General features: G+C 32.9%; 1 protein-coding gene across 3 annotated transcripts in view; it reads right to left on the bottom strand.

The window, feature by feature from the left end:
* Nucleotides 1-23011, bottom strand: part of LOC118192107 (uncharacterized) — a 243404-nt gene that overhangs the window by 49450 nt on the left and 170943 nt on the right. For 2 of the 3 annotated variants that reach the window (XR_015042879.1, XM_085822981.1), the window contains exon 16: nt 18355-18481. Coding sequence is in view for 1 of the 3 variants with exons in the window: in XM_085822981.1 (XP_085679107.1) it covers nt 18355-18481 (127 nt within the window). In the remaining 2 variants the exon portion in view is untranslated. Of the gene's footprint in view, nt 1-12318; nt 12365-18354; nt 18482-23011 lie in introns of all 3 variants that reach the window. The other variant, XR_015042880.1, reaches the window with a different exon arrangement.

Raw genomic sequence — 23011 nt, 5'->3', positions numbered from 1 at the left:
CTAAAGCAAAAGATCATAATTTCATAAACTATTTCTTGAAAGCATGTTCACTCACACCGGTCAGCGACAAGATGAACAAAATAACCTGGATCTTGGTTTCTGCTCTTTAGCTAATATATGCCAGATGACACGCAGTGGCACTCAATGCTGATTGGAGAACAGATCACAACGTTTTCAAACACTTGTGCTCTCACTCACAAAGCAGAAGCACATCATAATTTCTCACTGACGAAACAACTTTGGCTTTCTTTTAGATGTATTCTAGAGAAAACACAACCGAGACCCAGAATTTCTTTTTTTGTGCAAATAATGAAGTATTATGAATAATGAAGTATTACGTGCAAATAACGAAATATTTTTATGTAGCAACAATATATAAAACCAAAAGAAATTTTAAGAATAAGGAAAAGTCAGGAGAAATCTATTTAAAATCAGTTTGGCGGGAAAATGGTCAGAAATCGAGAATCTCCCACCTAAATAGGGAGAGCTGGCAACTCTGCAGAAGTAAAAAATCCAAATAATTATGTTTTCAGTGTTTTTCTCAAAATACTCCAAAACATAAGAAATTCGTCACAGACGTCCTGTAAAATATATCCATCATGTGTTACTAATATGGAGAAATTTTTCATTTTGTCATATTTTTCAGAAATTGAAGGTCAATAAATCTCGTATTCAAATTCTTCTACACCCTCCAAGGCACAATGTCTAAAATCCAGAGAAAAATTAACCCTACCAGTTCTTTAACAACGAAAAGCCAGATGTTTTTTGAAAAACAAATCCACGGAAAAGTTAAAAGAATTTTATAGAGGAAACTGATACTGAGAATTTTCAGTGTTCTCAGGCAGTTACATGGGAAAGAACTCTAAAAACAACAAATATATATATATATATATATATATATAAAAGAAGACATATTAAAATAATTACAAAAATTATTTTGCTTTCACTAAGAAGTTCTAAGGAAATTGCACTTCACAGCTTTTACAATCTCATTTTTCAGGTTCTAATATGTCACAAAAGTACAAAGTGATTTTATAATATGACAGGGAAAAATAAAGTTTTATTTTAAGGTTCTTTCTTAAATATAATTTTAATTTTGGACAGAAATTGATCTTAAACTTACCAAAATGTTGATAATTTGCCAAATTTAGAGCTGTTTAGTAAAAAAATTATATCCCCTAAAGGGAAAATTGTTTATGATCTTTTCTTTAGTAAAAAAAGAGAAGAAGGGGAAAAAAAGAGAAAGAGAGAGAGAAAAGAAAAGAAATAATTTTGAAATGCTTATGTTTAATTTCTTGCCCAGAAACTTGAACATATTAGAAGTAGGAACGATTTCAAACTCCAACCCATCAAATACATACGAGGGCTATCCAGAAAGTAGATTACGTTTTGGAATAAAAAAATAAACAAAGTATAGGAAACAAATTTTATTATACACAGATGAAAGCCACACTCAAATACTACTTTTCTACATAGTCACCATACAAATTAAGGCATTTATCGTAGCGATGTACGAGCTTGGAAATTCCTTCGTCGAAAAATTCGGCCGCCTGCGCCTTCAACCACTTCGTTACCTCTTCTTGCCTTCCATCTTGCACAAAACTTGTGGTAACCAAGCTTTTCGCTGATGATTTCGTGCAACAAACTTCGCGAAATTTGTGGAAAACTCAAAGAAAGTTCCGTTATTGTGAAATTTCGATTTTCATGGACTTTAGCATCGACTTTTTTGAGAAGTTCGGCGGTCACTATGCTGGGTCTCCCACTTCGATCTTCGTCGTGAACATTGGTTCGGCCATTTTGAAATCTTATGACCCAGTGACGCACTCCACCTTCACTGATAATGTTGTCCCCATACACTTCACGAAGCTGCCGATAGATTTCTATCGGTTTACAGTTTTTTGCAGTCAGAAACCTTATTACTGAGCGCACCTCGCAGGATTTTCAATTAACGCAGACATTTCAAACCGTCACAGTATCTGAACGGAGCACAGCACGAACCTCTCACTAGCACGGCTAGATGCAGACTGAGCTGCGCAACGCTCTGACCCCAAGATGGCCGCGCTAGCCCCGCCCCTACGGACACAGACGGAAACGTAATCTACTTCCTGGATGGCCCTCGTATTTGTCTCTTTTGAATCACAAAAAATAAATATATGTTTGAGAACGCCGGCTCTTCCACCATGTGAAATCGAAAACTCGCAATCACAAACAGTACACATTGCAAATGCATATTTCCTTCAGGAAATAATAGACGGAAAATCATTTATGTACGATTTTTGAAAAGTACATGGGTATTTTAACTTTTTTGCAGACAAAACTAAAGCAAAAGATCATAATTTCATAAACTATTTCTTGAAAGCATGTTCACTCACACCATCAGCGACAAGATGAAGAAATAACAACCTAGATCTCGGTTTGTGCTCTTTAGCTAATATATGCCAGATGACACGCAGTAGCACTCAATGCTGATTGGAGAATGGATCACAACGTTTTCAAACGCATGTACTCTCACTCAAAAAGCAGAAGCACACCAAATGGCAGTCATAAAAAGAGAGAAATTTTAATGATTAAATAATTAAGGACCTTTTGCTGATTTGCATTGAAACTAAAGACTTTTAATGAACAAAAATCCATTCCAAAAAAACTTAAGGACCTTTAATGACTCTTAAGGACTGTATGAACCATGATGTTGCATCCTGCAATTACTATCTTCTGAGAATGAAGATGTGGCTAAGTACACAATGTTTCTGCACAAATCAGGATCTGAACTCACTAGTAGAAAAATTCTACAGGTTGCGGCAGGGAAACTACCTTATTTTAAAAAGAAATAATGCAAATAGTATAAGCGAGCGATATCAGTGTAATTTTTTTCCCAAAATTATAGAGAAACACTTAAATTTTTTTTTGTTTTTATCACGGTTTAAAAATAATATTAAGGTGGCCTCCGTTCTGGTCAATGCATTGAGATAGTTGAGTTTTGAAGTTTCTTTCCACTTTTACCAGCATATCAATGGGTATGTTGTCAATAGCAGCTTGAATATTGTTCTTCAGTTGAGCCAGGGTCTTTGGACGTCAAGAGATTTCAGATAGCCCCACAAAAAAGAAATGACACGGGACTAAATCAGGCGAGTGCGCTGGCCACTGACAATCGCCTCGTAAGGAGATAAGGGGTCCAGGGAAATGTTCTCCAAAATATCATGGTCCAATGATGCCTAGTCTGGACAATGCACACTAAAGAGTCACACGTTTTGTATGGAAGGGCTGCTCTTGAAATTCTTGGGGATTCAAAGCTACTCCATTATCGCATGTTTTGCTTAATGCATGCTGCAACCAGAAAGATGAAAATGAGCCCCATCGCTAAAGAAAATATTGTCAAGAAAGGTTCTGCAAGCATTTTTTCGTGAAAGAAAATCTCGTGGATTACTTTTTCCACTATTGGCAATTTATATGGATGAAAATGCAGTGTGCTGAAAAGTACGACTCCATGGAGAATGTGCATTCCTCTTTCGTCCACTGCATGATCGATACTAAACCCACATGACATAAAACTTTAGATACTGCTTTCTTCAATGAGCGCCACCCAGACCTTCTTCTTCACCTTCACGCGGAATGAAGAGCATTTCAAATAAGGAAGTTTTCTTGCCACATCCTGTATTATGAAAGGAAAGAACAACTATTTCTCATTTTAATAAATGTCTCACTCTGGAAGATGGCTGAAAAAGTTACGTTACTTTTGAAATATCTCTTGCATTTTAATTACACTTCAAAGTGGACATGGAGACATAAAATTCATATAAAATCAACTTAATTAATACAAACTACTTAATAAAATGAATACTTTTGATTAATACAAAGTACTCGCAGTACTTGATTTATATAAAGTGCTTGAAGTCCCTGCAGCATTTTAAATGGTATAGTGGTAAGGAGAGCCAACTGCAGGACCGAAAGGCCCAGGTTTGAATCTCGGAGAAGGCATGTATGTTTGTAAATGTATAGTGTCTTTGCAGTATGTAGGCACTCTAAACATATGGCAAACTGAAAGTCCTCTTGTGTGCTTTGGTGGTAGGAAAGAGGGGTAGGAGATCCCCAGACCATCTCCTAGGATGCTCTTCCTCAAAATTTGGGTGGAAACAGAAGTCCAACTTTCTTGAGGGTCCGGCATTCAATCTTCCACCAAATATGGTCTCATCAACAAAAATAATAATACAAAATAATAATACAAAGTACTTAAAATTTAATGCATTAGTTTCTATTGGTTTAACCCTTTTGCGATGGTGCACCTTTGTTTAACCTTCCAGCACGCTTGTATGTGCAAAACTTAAGGCAAATTCAATTTTTAATGCACATTTTTCGCATATCGAAGCTGAGACGTCTGAAAGTCATTTCTATTCCTCCTTTCTACACTTCCCCACGTCATGGAATGTGTCAACAGGAAGTCATTTAACCCTTTAACTGTCAAGTTATTTTGATGATTTGGGTACACAAATTGTCAAATTTTTTTATTGCAAAAATCAAATGTTTAGTACAAAATAAAATATACTTAAGTAGTTAAAAATTGGTATTTTGAAGTACATGGGTAAAATTTTTAAAGTTTTGTAGCCACTGCATATTTGCTTGAGGCGGCTGCCACTCAACATGGCAGTTGTAAAGTTCGCTTCTAGTGGGGCATTATTTTCTAAAAATGACAAAAAATTAATTATTTTCTAAAAAATAAATAAATAAAAGTGAATACCTATTAGTAGTTCCGTAATTCAGTCTTGCGTGGTACAACTGGAAACACTTTTCCAAGCACAAACCAACTCCACAATCGCTACACCAGAATCGTGTTTCCTTCCTTATCTTTTTCCCATTTTTATCCTTTTTCGAACAACACACTTTGCACTGCCTTTTAGGCTCACGTTTCGCAGAAGTAGGAGGAATATGGGATATAAAATGTCGCTCAGTAAGACGGGCAGGGTTATCTATGCCAACATTCTTTTGTCCAGAAGCTGCATCATCATATTTATGTAAAAGCTTTTCTACAACTTGGATTCGAAATTCTAAAAATGTAATACATTTCCCAACTACATTTTTATAGAGCAAATAAGAGTTCCAGAGTACCTTGTCTAGTAAATGTAAAAATAGCTTTTTATAATATTTTTTCTGACGTTTTCGGATTGTTGGATGAAAGGATATTTCCTGATCACAGCGATCTACACCACCCATAGTTAGACTGTAATTAGAAACAATCTTCGGCTTGAGTATATCTCCAATTTTTTTTTTTTTTTTTTTTTATTATTATTATTTTTTAATTTTTTATTTTGAGGCTGACCATGGAAGTATCATGAACACTGCTCATCAAACACACATCCTTCATCTTCGGTTGACGAATCTAAATCATCTATATAATGCTTCAAAGAACTGGACGCCATTTTACAACAAAAAGATCCCATGCACTTTGAACCAAAGAACTTATAACGTCTAACCTTTGAAATCTTCAGTAAAGTGCTGTCATCTATTGAACTGAGCGCACATTAACTTTTCCCAAGATACGGGTTTGACAAAGAGATGAAGCCGAAATAAACGTCTCCTGATATATATTCGGGTATAACAATACGATGCACTCAAAAAAAAAAAAAAAAAAAATTACCGCGAGTAATACTTGGGCGTGACATTTTCGAACACCAGTGCTGCGACCGAGATTATCTTGGGCATGACAGTTAAAAGGTTTTAACTGGGCTTTTGTGCTACTTGGCAGCTTTTCATAAAATTTACAACACGCGCGCGGTCGTGTTTTAAATTTCGGTAAATTTTTTCCTCAAATATTTTAAAATTTTGTGTTATTAATTGCCGTGTATTATTTTAATTTGAATAAATTTGGCTCTGTAAATTTTATATCGGTTTTCATGGCAAAAATATATGTGCAACCAGCTGATTTTGGTCGGATTCCTCAACAATTATCTGATGAAGGAAAGGAAGACAAGGAAACCTTTGGATGGGAGAACAATAGCAATTTCCATTCTTATTTTCTTTTATTTCTCTCTTTTAGAAATAAATAAAAACAAAGTTAGTTTAAAGTGCATTTTTGTAACCAGTAAGAAGTAAATTTCCTTGCAGAAGTACATAATGCTAAACTTACTTTTTTCCCTACCAAGGTGTTTTCCTTTTTATTGTATATACTTGTCTTTGGTGAATATTAACATTAGCTTTGATTTTAAAATATAATTATTAAATAATAAAGTTAAAATTTTCTATAATGAAATACATCATTGCATTTCCATCCAAAAGGACATAAGAACTTAAAAATAATTCACTTATATTTGAATGTGATATCATTTTTATTTTGCAATAATAAGGTTAATATTTTATTTCTTAACAAATTTATTGTCAATATTCACTCATTTCTGTCGTTTTTTGTGCCAGAAACAGTAAAATAACGGATGTCGTAAAAAATACGACTCGCGCATGCTGGAAAGTTAAATTGCTCGGCCTAAGTTGAAAATTGGCGGATGTGGTAAAATTATTGAAGTAGACGATAGCCTTTTCAGTAGAAGAAATAATAACGTTGGCCATGTCCTTCAGCCACAATGGGTTTTCTGCGGACTGTGCAGAGATTCAAATGTATGTTTCTTAATCGGTGTTCCCGATCGATCGTCCTTTATGACTTGTTGAAAGTCATAAAGGAATATATCGCAGAAGGAAGCGTTAATTTATACTGACTGCTGGAAATCATTAAGTCGGATGAACAGCGAGATGCCAGCTTTGAACATTTTACTGTCAAGCACAACTACAGTTTTGTGGACCCCGAATGTGGCTGTCATACACAAACAATACAGGGCTGTGGAGCAATGCTAAATGATGTAATAAACGCCATCAGGGCACTGCTCGACAGCATTTCCGTTATTTGTCCGAAAATTTTGGATCAATACTGAAATTGTTTCATCAAGATTCATTCCATTATACAAAGATCTGGAGATCTATCCACACATGTAGAGCTTTTATGTTTATTAACACATTATTTTATCATTTTTCATTTTCACTGTGTTTCTACTTTAGTCGACTTCTACCAGGATGAAAATTAATTAACATGTATACCGAGTTCTCGAGGTTAAGTGACCTTTTGGCAGCGACTGTTGACACTCATCGTACTATTTGCACTTAGCTCTTAGATTTACCTGGATTGGCTTCAGTGTATATCACTATTGCTATAGAACAACTATTCTGTACTCTATCGTCTATTTCTTGAGTAAAAAGAAAAACAAAATAAATTAAAAATATCTGGAAAAGATACAGATTTTAACGTACAGTGTTGCTTTTTAATGAGGTACAGTATTTATTACAGCTCACTGCATAACTTCTATCACATCTAAAGTTGGTAAATCACTGCATTGAAACGATTCATCAAAGTAATAAGAAAATGCAATGCTTTTTGTTTACTACTAAAATCATTAAACACATTGCATTGTTCTAACATAGGTATTTGGATACAAAATCGAACCTTTACTGGAATAACATACCGATTTCTTTCCATATTTCGATTCTACGGCTCAAACTATGCCTAAATATTAAATTTTGCAAAATGGGTGAGAAATTTAAAAATTTATCTTAGCACACTTTTCAGTTGCGCCAATATACGACTTACTACTAAGATACGACTTACTACTACTTACGATATATTAACTTGGCAAAATTTATGGTACCTTATTTTCCTTTTTTCTTTTACTGTGGACGAGCAAAAAATAAAAGTGCATCATTCATTCTTTGAAATAAATTTAACAAAGCTCGTAAACCACATTTGGCGTTATTATCGCTCGCTTTGAAATCATCGAGTTTGTTAATCAAAAATTCTTTCACAAAATATGAAACTGGTAATAAAACAAATTAGAAACTCAAAACTCGGGCTTCCAGGTGCCCATGTTCGCGTGGAGGACTACATTATCCCAAACTGGATGGCTCTAGGTACTGTTGTTTTTTCACAATGCGAGAAACATTCATACATCCATGTAGATTCTTCATTATTTAATTTCTTTAAATATGATACAGGATGGTAATATTTGGCTTCAACAACATCAGAGATGACAGGCCATTTGTAAATGATTCAAAGCAAAACGCCGTTTCAAGGCTAATTTTCCCTTCAGGGCTAATGTTTCTTTTGGGCTAATAAATCAAAGTAACTGATATTTGAGCTAATACCAGTTCTGATAGCATATATGTTAAGAAATACAATAGCATACAAAAAATAATATAAATGTAGTTCAGAATGTCTAAGAAAAAGAAATGGACAGATCTATATTTCATATTCCGAATTTAATTGTTAAATAATAAGATGCGTTTGTAAACGGAAAGAATATTTAATTGTTAAACAATAAGATATTTTTGTGTACGGAAAAATAAAAATTTTCTTCATTTCATGATATTTTGGAGCATAAATAAAATTTGTTGCCTTAAAGAAACTGTATAATGAAGTACAGTACTCACTACAGCTCACTGCATAACTTTTATTGCATCTAATGTCTAAAATCGCTGCTCTGAAACGATTCATCAAATTAATAATAAAACGTAATAATTTTTGTTTACTACTAAAATCATTAAATACGTTGCAATGTTCTAACATAGTTATTTGGATACAAAATTGAACTTTTACTGGAATAACATACCGATTTCTTTCCATATTTCAATTCTACGGCTCAAAGTATGCCTAAATATTAAATTTTGCAAAATGGGTGAGAAATTTAAAAATTTATCTTAGCACTTAGTTGCGCCAAGAACAATTAACTTGGCGAAATTCTTAATTTACGGTACCTTATTTTCCTTTTTCTTTTACTGTGGACGAGCGGAAAATAAAAGTGAGTCTTTCATTCTGTGAAATAAATTTAACAAAGCTCGTAAACCACATTTGGCGTTATTATCGCTTATAACATATATGAAAAATTTCAAAACGTGCCAATATATAAATTCCCGTTTGTCTTAGGAAACTTTAGGTAAAGAACTCTAAATTTTTTACAGGTATGCCTAAAAATACATCTACTTCAAGGTGATAGTAAAAATTTTATAGATTGTAATTCAATTCTTTTTTGTGCAAAATTTATAAAAAATTACTAAAAATATTTTTTTTAAATAAATCAGAAAATATCTGCGAATTTTATCTGGATTTAAATTAAATTTCGACTTATGAAAGAAGGAATCAGATAAGTTTAAAAAAAAAAAGAAAAAAGGGAGATATAAATCAGTATACAGTGTGTACCGTAAATGTTGCGACAAACTTCTAGGGGAGGTAGGGCACATCAGAAGAATTAAGAATTGCACAGGAACCTGTAGCCTATAGCTGTAAATGTCAGGAATAAGTAAGTGGTAGCAGAGGTAGAAGATGGGGAAAAGAAGCAAGAGTGATACATTTGAAACATTTATTGGACATGAATACAAATGGTGTACGACAGCTTGAATGTTACAACAGATGCTCTAAGTTTGCACCATCAGACGCCAAACATGCCTGACACAGACGGACCATTTGAATGCCGCGAATTATTTGATCTTTCTGGAGCATGTTCTTCCCGATTTGCTTGACGATGTTCCACCAAATATCAGGTGTGACCACATATGATTCCTACATGATGGGTCCTCTGCTCATTTTGGACTGGATGTTTGTAGCCCTTTGAACAGATCATTCCCGCATAGATGGATTGGGTGTGGTGGACCAGTTCCATGGCACCCATGCTCACCAGACTTATCGAGCCTCGATTTCTTTTCTGTGGGAAGCCATCAAAAGTATCTTGTATCACGATCCTGTTGTGTCTGAAATGAATCTCGTGGCAAGATTCGCCTGCGCAGCTGCTACAAAGAAACTCCCGGTGTGTTTGAACATGTCCGACAATAAATGGTCCGTCGGTGTCAGGCATGTTTGGCGTTTTTTGGTGCCAAACATGCCATTTGTATTCATGTCCAATAAATGTTTCAAATTAATCACTCTCGCTTCTTTTCCCAACTTCTACCTCTGCTACTACTTGCCCGACATTTCCGGGTATAGGTTCCTGTTCAATTCTTAATCCTTATGATTTATAAATTTTTTATAAATTTTGCCCTACCTTCCCTAGAAGTTTGTCGCAACATTTACGGTACGCCCTATATACCAAATTCAATTTACATTTAGCAGCTAATATTTTCAGAGCTACTTTTTTAATAACTACTCGTGCGAGTTTCACAAAACTTGACACTCAGCCATAATTAGAGTCTTAGAACCCAAATATATTTAAAAAAATAGCTATGTCATTGCAGAAAAGGAATCAGGTAAGATTCCTAAAAAAAGAGATATTAATAAATATACACCAAATTCAATTAACATTGAGCTAACATTTTCAGAGCTAAATTTTCGAAAACTACTCGTGCGATTTTCACGAAGCTTGACACATTAGCATAATTATAATCAAAATTTATATTTTAAAAAATGGGTATGTCCTTTCAGAAAAGGTCAGATTTTGTGACAGAATACTAATGTTAGAACAATGCTATATATATATGTAATATACACCCTAAATCAAGCTTTCGAGACATGAAAAACACAAGTTAAATTTCGGTAATCGGCCCAGTAGAATGAGAAATATAGAAATGTCCCCCGCCCTCACCTTTTTTTTTTTTTTTTTTGGGTGCGTGCGTGTGTGGGTGGATGTGTAAGGTTAACATTTTCTTTTCTGTAATAACTATTTTATGAAGCTGGTCGCACAAGTGGCTGGTTAAATAAATCGAATATTTATATGAAAATAATGTAAATAAATTAAAATATTTACGCGTAAAAGTATATAGTGGTTTTCTTCATATGTAATGTAAATATCAGCCAGTTTCCCGTAGAAAGTCCTTCCACGAAGGTATCCCAACCCTTAGGCAGACAGTCGTCGAGTGTTTCGCGATATTTAAATATCCAAATCTACATGCAAAAGAAATTAAATAATTAAGAATGTAAGCTTCTTAAATGACTCGGTGGATGTAGTCGACATTTTTTCATTTTCACATTTCTCAGTTACAATGCAATTTCGGATCCTGAATACTTTAGTTCACGAACACATTACCTAAGTAAAAAACAACAAACAAATTTATTATCAATATTCACTCATTTCTGTCATTTTTTTGTGCCAAAAATGGTAAAATAACGGATGTCGTAAAAAATACTACGCTCGCGTGCTCATGTAAAATTGCTAAGCGTGCGAGCTGGAGTTAAAGACACTCGTGCGGGACAAATGGGAACTGAATGCAGTCACCGCGCAGGACGGAAGTTTTGCATCGCTAAGCTTAATTATATATATATATATATATTCGGAAGCGCTATTCAAATTATTCCAAAGTTTTAATTGATAAAATCCATCAATAAAGTTTAAAATTAATAAAACAACACAATAAAGACTATTTACAGTAAAGAAGTAACAAAATTTAAAATGAAGACTGAGTGTTGTAAATCTGGAAGCACGGAGATGTATCACTTTATAACTCTTAGAAAAAGTATCACTTTCTTAACTCTTTAGAAAATGAATCACCACTCCCATCTGCATTAGTAAAAGCTTCATTAACCATACGAGGGTATTCTTCCTCTAATAAATAGTGCCTTCCTGTGATAATAGACTGGAGGTGAGGCTTTCGGAAATAAAAAGAGAAAAAATGGAAATATATTTGAAGGCAATGCAAAACGTAACAGAACTTTACATAGTAACCCTAAAAGACCATACATACTTGAGGGGAAAAGTACAATAAAAAAAAGGGAATTGGATATCAATCAGACACTCGAATGGTTATATTAGCACGCGGAAATTTAAAGAGCCCACCTCTGCTTACGCTTTCCCTCCCCCACCCACCCTCGCAACAGTTGTTGAGTAAAATACCCTGCAGTGTCAGGGGTCAGGGAAAATATGTGAAACTCAAGGTAAGGAACCTAAAACTGTGTTCATTTCAAAAGTAATGAACATAGGATACCATCTAGTGGCCTTCAGAAAAACGTTCCAGCTTAAAATGCGTATACGCAACACCCCTCCTCTGAATGCAATCTTTAATGATGCATGGATGGGACGCCCGGCTGTAAGATATGTTCTTAGCGAATGCATATATAGGACACCCATCCTTAAAGGGTTAAGGAAAGATAACACACATATGCAGAAGCACCAAGAAAACTATCATATAAATTAGTCTAATTGAAAAACTCAATTATTGCATTAAATTGTCTGAGGAAATATTGAGTACAGTCAAATGCATATCAGTATTATGAATTTATTATAAAGTCCTTTATACTGAAATATCCAATAATAAGTAAATAAATAAAAATGACTTTAAGCAAATATGAAAGAACATGAATTTGCCTACCTTTATCACTTAATTCAAAGCAATCTAATATAGGCCCCCATGTCACCTAGCGGAAATAAATATATTTATTTTGTTCTATGGTTTTAATTGTATTACAATTTTAATTTAATATTTAAACTACATAATGCTCAGTATTTCAAAGAACTGATGTAATGTAGATGTAGATAATTTTTTTTTATAAATCTTTTAACTAAATTGCCAAAAAATGTAACATAATTAGATTACTAGTTTACTATTATTTTTGTGCTAATAATCTTGAAATATATTTTTTTTTAAATCTTTTTTCATATTAATATATTCAAGCAGTTTTCTCTGAAATAGGTTCTTTAAAAAAATGGGGGAGGGGGCTGCCATATATATACAACACCTTACATCATTTTTTAACCTCTGATGAGTTATCTATCCATGTTATGAAAGTTTTAATTGGGCAACAAACTGAATAGGAATGTTATAATAGTAGAAATAATAATTGGCTGACTGCAACAATATTTTTTTCTACTGGTACCTTTGAGATATATTATGCCTGCTAGTTATATAAGTTAAATATTTTTTGCAATTTCTTTTCAAATTATAAAATTTTTAATTGAAAATATTATTTTATTATAAAATATGATTTTCATTTTCTTCTGTTTTTAAATAAATCTGTATGCATTCCATAGTTTTCTAGCTATCAGGTGTACCATGCTTAACAATATAACCTTTCGAAATTCTGCTATTTCAAATAACAACCTTTTCTAATTTAATTCAATTTAAATAATCTCCATGACTTACATATATTAAATAGTTTTTAATGATAATGTTTTTAGCAATTACAGGATTTGCTCAAAAGAACAAACTCATATTTTTAAGAGAGCAGATTCAAAATGGATGAAGATAATTTTGACAAGAAATTTTACACAGCAACTTTTTCTTAGGGGGGAGGGGAGTAAATACTTAATTCTTGGTAATGAAGATACAATCTTCACATATTGTTTCTTTAGCCAAAGAATAAACAAAACATCATTCATCTGCTTGCTGTAATTTGTCAAGAAAAGTTAATACTATAGTTAAAGTACATGCAGAAAAAATATTCATTTAAATAATTCTGTTTTGATGCAGATTGTTCTTTGTATGATAGAGAATTGGGTTGGGGGCATATGCTAAATAGATATTGATCTAAGCAGTACTAGCTTCTGAAATAGCAATTATTAAATGTATGATCTTAATGATCGCAGCTAGTGCAATTTCTTAAAAACATTTAATAATCCTAACTAGACATCTCATAATTTAAATTCATTTTTATTTCTTTACATGGATAAAAAAATAGAAAATCTGTTCTTAAGATCTGCATTTAATGCTTTTAAATCGTCTAGTTTGTTAACAGATTAAATTCTATAGTTAAATATCTTATGCTTTTCACAATGGAAGATAAAATTATTCTATTTTAGGCAGTGGTAATACACTTCTTTTAAAGCAGTTGAGTGAGTTGATTAAATGCAAGAAATATAACATTATGATGAATAGTAACAGTCTAGTGCTGTGGAAATAAAAATGTTTTATTGCAAGTGGTGTTGCCACTACTGTTGGCTGAATTTGTTAATCAAAAATTCATTAAATTTGTACAAAATATGAAATAAATTTAAAAAATTCAAGTTTTGAGGTGCACATATTCGGGTGCAGATCTATGTGAGCTCATAATTTAGAGCAGTGGTTCTCAACCTTTTGACTAACGTGTACCATCTAAACAACAACTGAAAACCTTTAATACCACCACTATAAAGTACTACCACCACCACACTTGAACAAAGTTTAAATCACATAAATTTACGAGTGTTAGAGAAAAAAACTCAATCAGGATCTTGGGATTTTAATTTTTGAATTTAATAGTTAAAAATACTTTCCATCTTACCTTTTATTTAATTTATATAAGAAATAAAACCTTTTCTTACCTTTGGCCTCTGCTAGTTCGCATTGTAAACGCTTCAATGGCCCCTATTCATTTTGTTGGAAGGTTTACTGTTCCAAGCCAAGGACAAACATCAGTACATTAATCAGGCATTTAAAATAGTGAAAATTGGTGATTAAAGTAAATTGTGGCTCCTCAGTATGCAAGCAGCATGTCAAGAGTTTATATACGTGGATGAAAGCAACACGTTCTAAATTTCCATTTTGAGTACATATGATTAGGCGAGAGCCCAAAGATCACTCACGTGATTGTTATGTTTGTATAGTGAAAATGGCAAGATATAATAACTTTTAAAAATATAAAATATGGTATCCCAGTTTACCATCAGCCATATGCCCAGTGCCTCATTCAGTTGAATTCCCAGCACCAGTTTATTTAGATTTTTTCTGCCAAGTTTTTTCCTTGCACCTTAAGTGAATGTGACCAATCTCTGCAGCATCACAGGAAGAATTACTGCTCTATACAAACTCTGATACAAACTCTTGTACTCTGATGCAAACTCTTTGAATGGCACTGGCTGAATGATGCTATAGGAGATCAGTAGCAAATACATACTTGTCTAGACTAGTTCAGTTATGCCTGAAATACTACAGTGACATGTGTAATGCTTTGATACAGTGACGCACAATTTGATGTGAAGTCCATGTTCTTGCTAATATACAAGGTTAGCAGTGTTTAGTTTTCATTTACATATGAACTGAAACCTTCAATTATGTCTGCCTCTGCTGATTCACATCGTAAGTACTTAAACAACCCTGACCTGTTTTGTTATACATGTGACAGTTTTATCATTCCCAGTCAAAGAACAAACATCAGTACATTTGTCGGGCAAGACTATTTTGCCTTTTTAAAGTGCAAATTGGTGATTAAGATAAATAATGGGCCCCTCTCAAAGTGTGTAAGTAGTGTGTCAAGAGTTTACAGATGAAGATGAAGGAAACATATTCTAAATTTCCACGTATACCTATGATTAGACAAGACCTCAAATATCACTCAAGTTTTATCAAGATATAAACAAATATAAAATAGAGTATCCTATTTCACCATCACGGCTATATGCCCAGTGCCATATGACGATGATTCTGTTCGTAAGGGATCTGACCAGCAAGAGTTGAATGATTTGGCATTTGTGACTATACAAAAAAAGCTTCAGAGCTGTTAGCAATCAAGACAGCGTGAGAAAAATGTGCTTCAAAAAGGAACTAAGGTACCCTAGTTTTGATCAGGAGAAAGTACTTTTGAAGTGATGATGGATTTGTGTATTGCCATAACATACATAGATTAATGGAAAAGTTGGGAATTTTCACCTTTAACACAACACTGTAGCAATTGTTCATCGACAGTTTAAAGTTGAGCTTGAAGAGTGTTCTCCTCTACAATGGAAATTTATGTGGTTCAGACCCAATAGGCCATTCAGTTTGTTTGTGTGAAGTATATGAAGGCATACAGAGAATTGTTAATTTGTTGCAATATTAGACACACCAATGGATCATCTGTGTTCAGTTTAAAATAGTCTGCTTACTCTTTGGCCAAACAACATGGACATACCAAGTAAACACCACTTCCCCCCTTTTGTATGTGTGTGTAAATGGGAGGGAACAGCAAAACTCACGCCCACCAAGATTTGACCTAAAACTTAGTGATCCAAACATTCTCTATCAGCCACTTGTCAACAGAAAGCGCATTATATTTTCAGCTCTCCATATAAAATTGGGTCTCAAGTAATTTGTTAAAGCCTTGCAAAATGATAAAGACTGTTTCAAGTACCTCAATTTAGCATTTCCTAAACTGCCATTTGAAAAAAAAAAAAAGGTCAGTGTGTTTGATGGTCCACAGATTCAGTAGCTCTTTGCAGATGAACATTTCAACTTCTTTAAAAGAATGCTCGATTGGCATTGAAAAACATTGTCAAAGACTTTCTTGAAGTGCTTGAGTACAAAATCACAGTGACATTTTCTAGAAACTTTTGGAGAGCTTCAAAAAGCTTCATTGCATAATCAGCACCAAACTGCATTTTATAGACATAGCCATCTTTGCTTCCCAAAATATCTTGGTGGAGTCAGTGATGAGAAGGGTGACTGATTCTACCAAGATTTGTATATGGTCACGGTAGATGAGATATATATATGTAATAGATTCTGTAGTAAAACACAGGTAATTGTATCCACAATGAACAGCTAGAATTTTGATGCCATAGAATACTGAAATGTCAATCCACAAGATTTAAGAAATTTGGCAGTCAAGGTATATTTAATTTAATTTTTATTTCAGTAAACATGTTGCGGCCACAATCAAGTTGACACATTAAATTTTGCCTATTTGAAAAAGTTTACATTTTTGATAACTTTGTAGCAAGAAAGCAGCAGCAGATAGACAGTAGTCGAGCTAAGCCAAAGCGGTGAAAGCAAATGTGTTATGTTCAAAGGAAATCTTAATTCAGACTGAGTTAGTTTTGGTTCTCAATGCATTTTGATTGGATGGTTAATAATGCTGTAAAATTACTATTGGCTGTTTAACTTGCAGTAGCTGTATCTAGCCTTTGTATAAATAAAACTATTCTTTATGAACAGTATATTTGTTAGGTTTGCCCTTCATATGCATATTTTGTATGACTTTTGAGCCAACAAGAAGGTATCCTGTAAGTTTGTGTGATAGACAAAAACTGAAGTTATTTTAGGATTCAGAGGCCAAAAGCTATTCAGAAACAAGTGACAGGTCTAAGAAAACAAAACTGCTGCTTCCCCAGTGTAACTTATATTTTAGTTTTGAAAGCAAATTTTGTGTTATAAGAGTTATTAAAATGATGCACAGTGATGGATTTTCATGTTTTTGTGTACAAACAGAAACAATTTGAAAACAATATATAAATGATAGTATTAGTTGTGATCACATTATATAGCATTTACTGATGTAATAAACAGCATATCACATAATTAAGGGGCAGTAACTTTATCACAACGAGAATACCTGTGAGAGGTTTCCTATGATTTTGTGAATATAAGATTTTCATCCATTATTTTTTTATTTCTTTATAACTGGTACATTATTTTTACAATAAAGTGATTTTTATGCTACTTTCCATTAGAATTTCCGCAAAAACATAATTGTAAAATAATCCTATTCTAAAATCCAAACCAGACCTTAATTTACTAGTATTATGTTTTGCTTGATTTCTAGAATACGAAGGAAAGTAATTTTTCAAAGTTATATTAAATCACTCTCCAGTAGTTATCAATGTAGATAAACAATTCTTATACTAAACAATTTAAAATAATAATAATAATAAAGAAAATATATGCACATATAAATATACAGTACATTTAAATAGTAATCTTGAACTAAAATAACAGATTACATTTCAAGAAATATGACTGTTACATAAATGTATAATACATACATATATATATTTTAAATAACAAGCTGCTTTATTTAACAGCCATTAGACTTTGGCCACTACAAGGGCTGGAAGTGGTGGCCATTTCATTATGGAAGCACCGAATAGGTAGCCACAGTTTCCTCCAATGGAAGGCACGGACAGTTACAGCCATGACATCTCCAGGATTCGAGCCCGGGCCCATCCCTACTGCAGTCAGGGTTACTAACCACTATACCAACTGGGCAGCATATAATGTCTACTTAATTTCAGAGTTCTTGCTTTATTTTTGGTTTATTCCTCCCTCAAATATTAATGAGAATACTTGATCTGAAATTAGTGTAAATCCCATATCATGGAGGTTTTGTATAATTTTATTACCAACGCTGTGGCTAGTCCACGAAAATTTGTTTTTTTCTCCACAATAAAATTGCTGCCCATCCCCCCTTAAAACCCCCACCATCTTATCAGTAATTTTTATTTTATTAGTGTTTCAATAATCTCTCTTAGTGAAATGTTAAAATGAATAATATGATTAATGTAAATATATATGATTTTTTCCTCCTCATTCATTACAGGTGATTACATTTTTAATTTAAATTGATCTTAATCATAAGGATAAACAAACAATGCATATACAAACTTATTAATAACTTATGCATCAAAATATGGAGAATTATAATAAAAAAGGAAAAATTTAAATTTGCAAGAAACTTACTTTTATCCTTTTGTAACTTCTCGTCAATAGATGTTATAGCTTTATCAAAATTCTCATTTAAAGTGGTATTGTCTATGTCTTTATGAAATACATTTTTAGCATCAGTCAGAGAATCCAGATTTTTATTCTGTTAAAATAATAAAAACAAATACATATATATTTTTGTTTTACTCAAAGATCTATATTCCATAAAGGTGAGGATCATTAAGCATAAATAAATAAAATATACACAGCACTATTGTAGGCTTATTTTCTATAAATATCATAGGAAAGGGGTGACCTCAACATTTTACATATGGTTCCTAGACAAAAGCCCACTAGACTAAAGCGCACGCGACAAAAGCCCACTATGATAATTGCCCATGCGTCAAATACCCACAGTGATGAAAGCGCACGCTGATAAAAGCCCACACGCATAAAAGCGCACATAATCAAAAGGGACTTACTTTTTTTTAATACTAAAAAGCGTATTTATAATTTTAATTATAATAAATGTAGTATTCAGATCTGAATTTCAGTCTCATAATATTTTATCACTACTTTATTTGTTTAATTTATTAGGTTGAAAGCAAACATTCTGCACTCTTGATTAAGTGATTAGCTATAACGTTTCGATGATAAATCTGAAATTGTATTTTATTATTTATTTACTTATTAACTTTAGTATGTGTATGTGAAAATGAAAAAACATCATTGAGGAGTTTCTCACATGCTATTTTCAAGGTAATATGGCTGAGATTAAATATAATCATGTTTCATTATTAAAACTATTAACTTTTTTATTAAAAAACACTTAAATTTTATTTTCTTTCTTTTTTCCTTTAGTTCCTTTTTAGTTTAGAAATATTAAAAGAGTTTAGCATAATGATAACTTGGCTAAGAGGCATTTTATTCCTTACTTTAGACTGAGTTTATTATCAAATTTAAACATATTTCTCATTGAAAGCTTTTTTGAATGTAACAATTATTATTTGGCGATTTTCTAGAGATATTTTCTTTTACATTTCTGAATAAATTAAAGCTGCCAGCTAACACCCTGTCAGAAAATGAATTCCAAATGTAACCTCTTAATCTTTCAACTACAGCAATTTGAAATAGAGTTTTAATTTTAATTATTTATTTATTTGGGGGGATGGAACAACTCTTAGAAGTCAACATATCTATAAATTTAAGTACAATAAAACTCAAACTATAGTAATAAATATGTAGCATTTTATTTGAAGATTACAAAGAACTATGCAAATAACATCTAATAAAATTTTGTAACTACATAAACATGTATTTATAGAGTCATCAGATTCAAAGTTCATAGTTTTTAGATTCTAAGTATACATATTATATAAATTTATCATTAATTAACAGTATTATGTAAAGCAAGAGAAAATTAGTATTAATGTTTCAAATTTTAATTTTTTAATAATTTGTCTTGCATTTGCTGTATATTTTTCAAGACGTATGGATATCAGTTATATAAAACAGTAACATGAAAAATACACAGAAAGCAGCTAATCTTATATTACAGCTGATTGTGAAAGAAAAATTAAAGTGCTCTTAATTACAGTTCTACAGCCGTTTTCTAATTGAAATTAGATTAAATTAATTCCATTATCCATTAGAAAATAATTATAGTGAATTTTATCTATTGGCATTCCTAAGAGGTTGCCCTTTGGAAGGAGACCTATATTTTTTTGTGAACATAAACAAACATTGCCAGTGAATATCACATTTCTAAGACCACCATATCTACAACCAAAATCCTTTAAAACTGTGAACGGTTGGGTTTATAGATGGCTTATTATTTTTAATAAAACATGTACATCTTAGTTATACACTTGCTGCATTTTGATTTTTTTGTCAAAGAAAAGAAACAGTGGTTCTATTTCTTTAGAAGTATGTGAAATTAAAAAATGGACACTATATGACAAAAATGGAATTAGATTCAAAAACACACCTCTTGAACATATGTCTGAAATTCATTATTCTGCTCGGAATAAATTTATCTAAAGGAAATGTTTAATAAACATTATAACTCAAAGGCTAAGTCAGTGCGGACGGCAGCTGTCAAACGACACTATTTCAAACTCTGCATGAAAAGAGAAAGGACAAAATGGCACTAAGCCAAGGAAAGGCATGCCTTCGTGGAGGACGTTTTTAAGGAAATTCGCTCGTATACATGTTACGCAAGGGAAAATCCATGAAAGTGCCTATGCAGTCAGCCTTTCCATCGATATTTTAACCCCGGATAGAGCTACCAATGTTTAGTGTTTTTACTACTTGGCCGCTGGTGAGTCTTGTGCCTACATGAAAAGCTTAAGAGAATTGGATAACTGACGCATCCTTAATGTACAGCTTTTATTTAATTTTTTATTAATTTTTATTCATTTAACAAATTATTTATTTTTTTCCGATATTTAAACTTTTTTTCGGATTTATTTTCAAAGGAACAATGTCTAGAAAGTTTTGCGAATCGAAAATAAATGATTAAGTCTTAGATGTGATATGTTCTATCAATCCCCCGCCAAAAAAACTAAGTTGTTATGCATATTGCTTATCTCAACAAATGCTCAAAATTTGTTTCTCTTTTGAAATCAATAGAAATTTTTTTAATGAAACTAACCCCAATAAAACGTGGAATTTTATGTTTGAATGTTAGCTTTAAGAATGGAGCTAACAAACAAGTTTTAAGGCCTAATTGTTTACGGGAGCATACAAACATACAAACTGTCAATGACCTTCTGTAAGATTGCTGGTGACTTCTCACTAGCCAATAGAGTCCGCCAAGCGGTAAAGTCACAAAACACTGGTAGTTTAGTTCAGTCCCGAGTTTCAAATCCAGTGGATGGGCTGGCTGCAAGGGCGTTTTCGTAGTTTTCCCCATGTGTAACTTGTATACGACCCGATTTCTCTTAGAAAATCTTCCACGAAGGCATCTCTTTCCTCAGGCAGATAGCCCTCGAGGCTTTGCCATACTCACATACATCAAACCAAACTCACTAATCAACATGATGTTCAGTAACAACAGAATAAGGATAAAGGTTGAAACCTTTTATCCAAGAGAACTATTTTCCAGCATGCCTTCGTGTTGTAGCGGTCTTAGCACACTCGGTGCGTATTCGAGAGGTTCAAGTTAAGAGTCCTGGCGAGCGAATTGCTCATTTTCCACGTCTCCAGCATGGTGCCTGAACTAAAAATGCACACTCGGTGCGTATTCGAGAGGTTCAAGTTAGAGTCCTGGCGAGCGTATTGCTCATTTTTCACATCTCCAGCATGGCTCCTGAACTAAAAAAAAAGGTGGTGGATGATGATTCTTCCCCACCAAGATTTGACGACTGGGTCTCCTAATCCCCAGTCATCTTTAAAAGGGGGAGTATATAAAGTATTTCTCACTCCTTCCAGCATGCCTTCATGGTGAATGGTTAGTACAATCGGCTCGAATTCAAGATATTCAGGTTCGAGTCTCGGAGAGGGCATTGCTTATTTTCATGTCTCCCGCATTAAAAAAAAACCCTAATGACTCTACAGTACGAAGTAAAGATCCATAAAGCATAAAATTCTATATTTAATTCAAGTTGGCTCAGTCTAGACCAATGATTCTCAACAGTGCTTCCCTCATGTGCCCTTTTCACCGTTGCTAAACGATCACTCAATACTTCCCTCCCCAAACTTGAAAAGTACTTATGCGTTTGTTTAAATATGGATTATTTGTAATGCATTTTATAAATTAAACAAGTATAAAACATGTTGATAAATACCAAAATTTGAACAAAATTCATAACTAAATTTAAACACTTAATTCGTAAAAAAAAAAAAAAGTAAACTAAATTACTCTGTGAAACTGTAAAATTCCTCTTAGGGATATTCCTCCTGATTGAATCCTCCTAGGTAGAATTCATTTTTAGTGACTGAATGTACAGATAATTTAATTTGCCACACTTCTCTTATTCTAACTTTTTTGTTATACAAAACTTCGGATCACGTGTATGTTCTTTGAAAAATTAAAGTTAAGACACAAATTTTAAAAAAACTTATGTTTATAATTTGATGCTGAATTCAAAATCGTTTATTTATCTAATAAACCTAAGAGATCAAAGTTGAAATATACCTTAGTACTTGTTCTTACTAACTTCTGCTTAATGAATTATTCTTAGGAACGAACCTTAAAAACTAGTGAAACATTTCATGCAGAAAACAAGATATTAGAAATTCTATTCTACATGTATATGTTTTTAACTATATTATTTTGATTGACTCTCTGTTCTATATACATATAGGGTTTTAATTCAGCCGGAGCCTAAAATGAAATGTGTTCTGCTACTTAAATTTATTGTTCAATTAATTGTTATTATTTTAATTTATTTTTAATTTTTATTAATTTAATTTATTTTTTATTTTATCTTTATTCATGAATCTGCTTTGTGCAGCTGAAGAAAAAAGGGGAAAAATATTAATTTTAACATAGCATATACTTTGGGGTGGGTATTTGTCAGTGTGGGCTTTTATCAGCGTGCGCTTATATCTACGTGGGTTTTTATCAATGTGGGCTTCTATCTCTGTGGGCTTTTATCAATGTGCGCTTTCATCGGTGTGGGTATTAGTCACGTGGGCAATTATACCAGTGGGGTCTTTTTTGTGGGCTTTTGTCGCATACACTTTCGTC

Source organism: Stegodyphus dumicola, chromosome 1, assembly GCF_044657685.1.
Source record: "Stegodyphus dumicola isolate Sdum_Otavi_A_Nest chromosome 1, ASM4465768v1".
In the NCBI taxonomy this organism is placed as follows: domain Eukaryota; kingdom Metazoa; phylum Arthropoda; class Arachnida; order Araneae; family Eresidae; genus Stegodyphus; species Stegodyphus dumicola.
The sequence above is the reverse complement of the archived record's forward strand: the minus strand, read 5'-3'. Positions and strand labels throughout refer to the sequence as shown.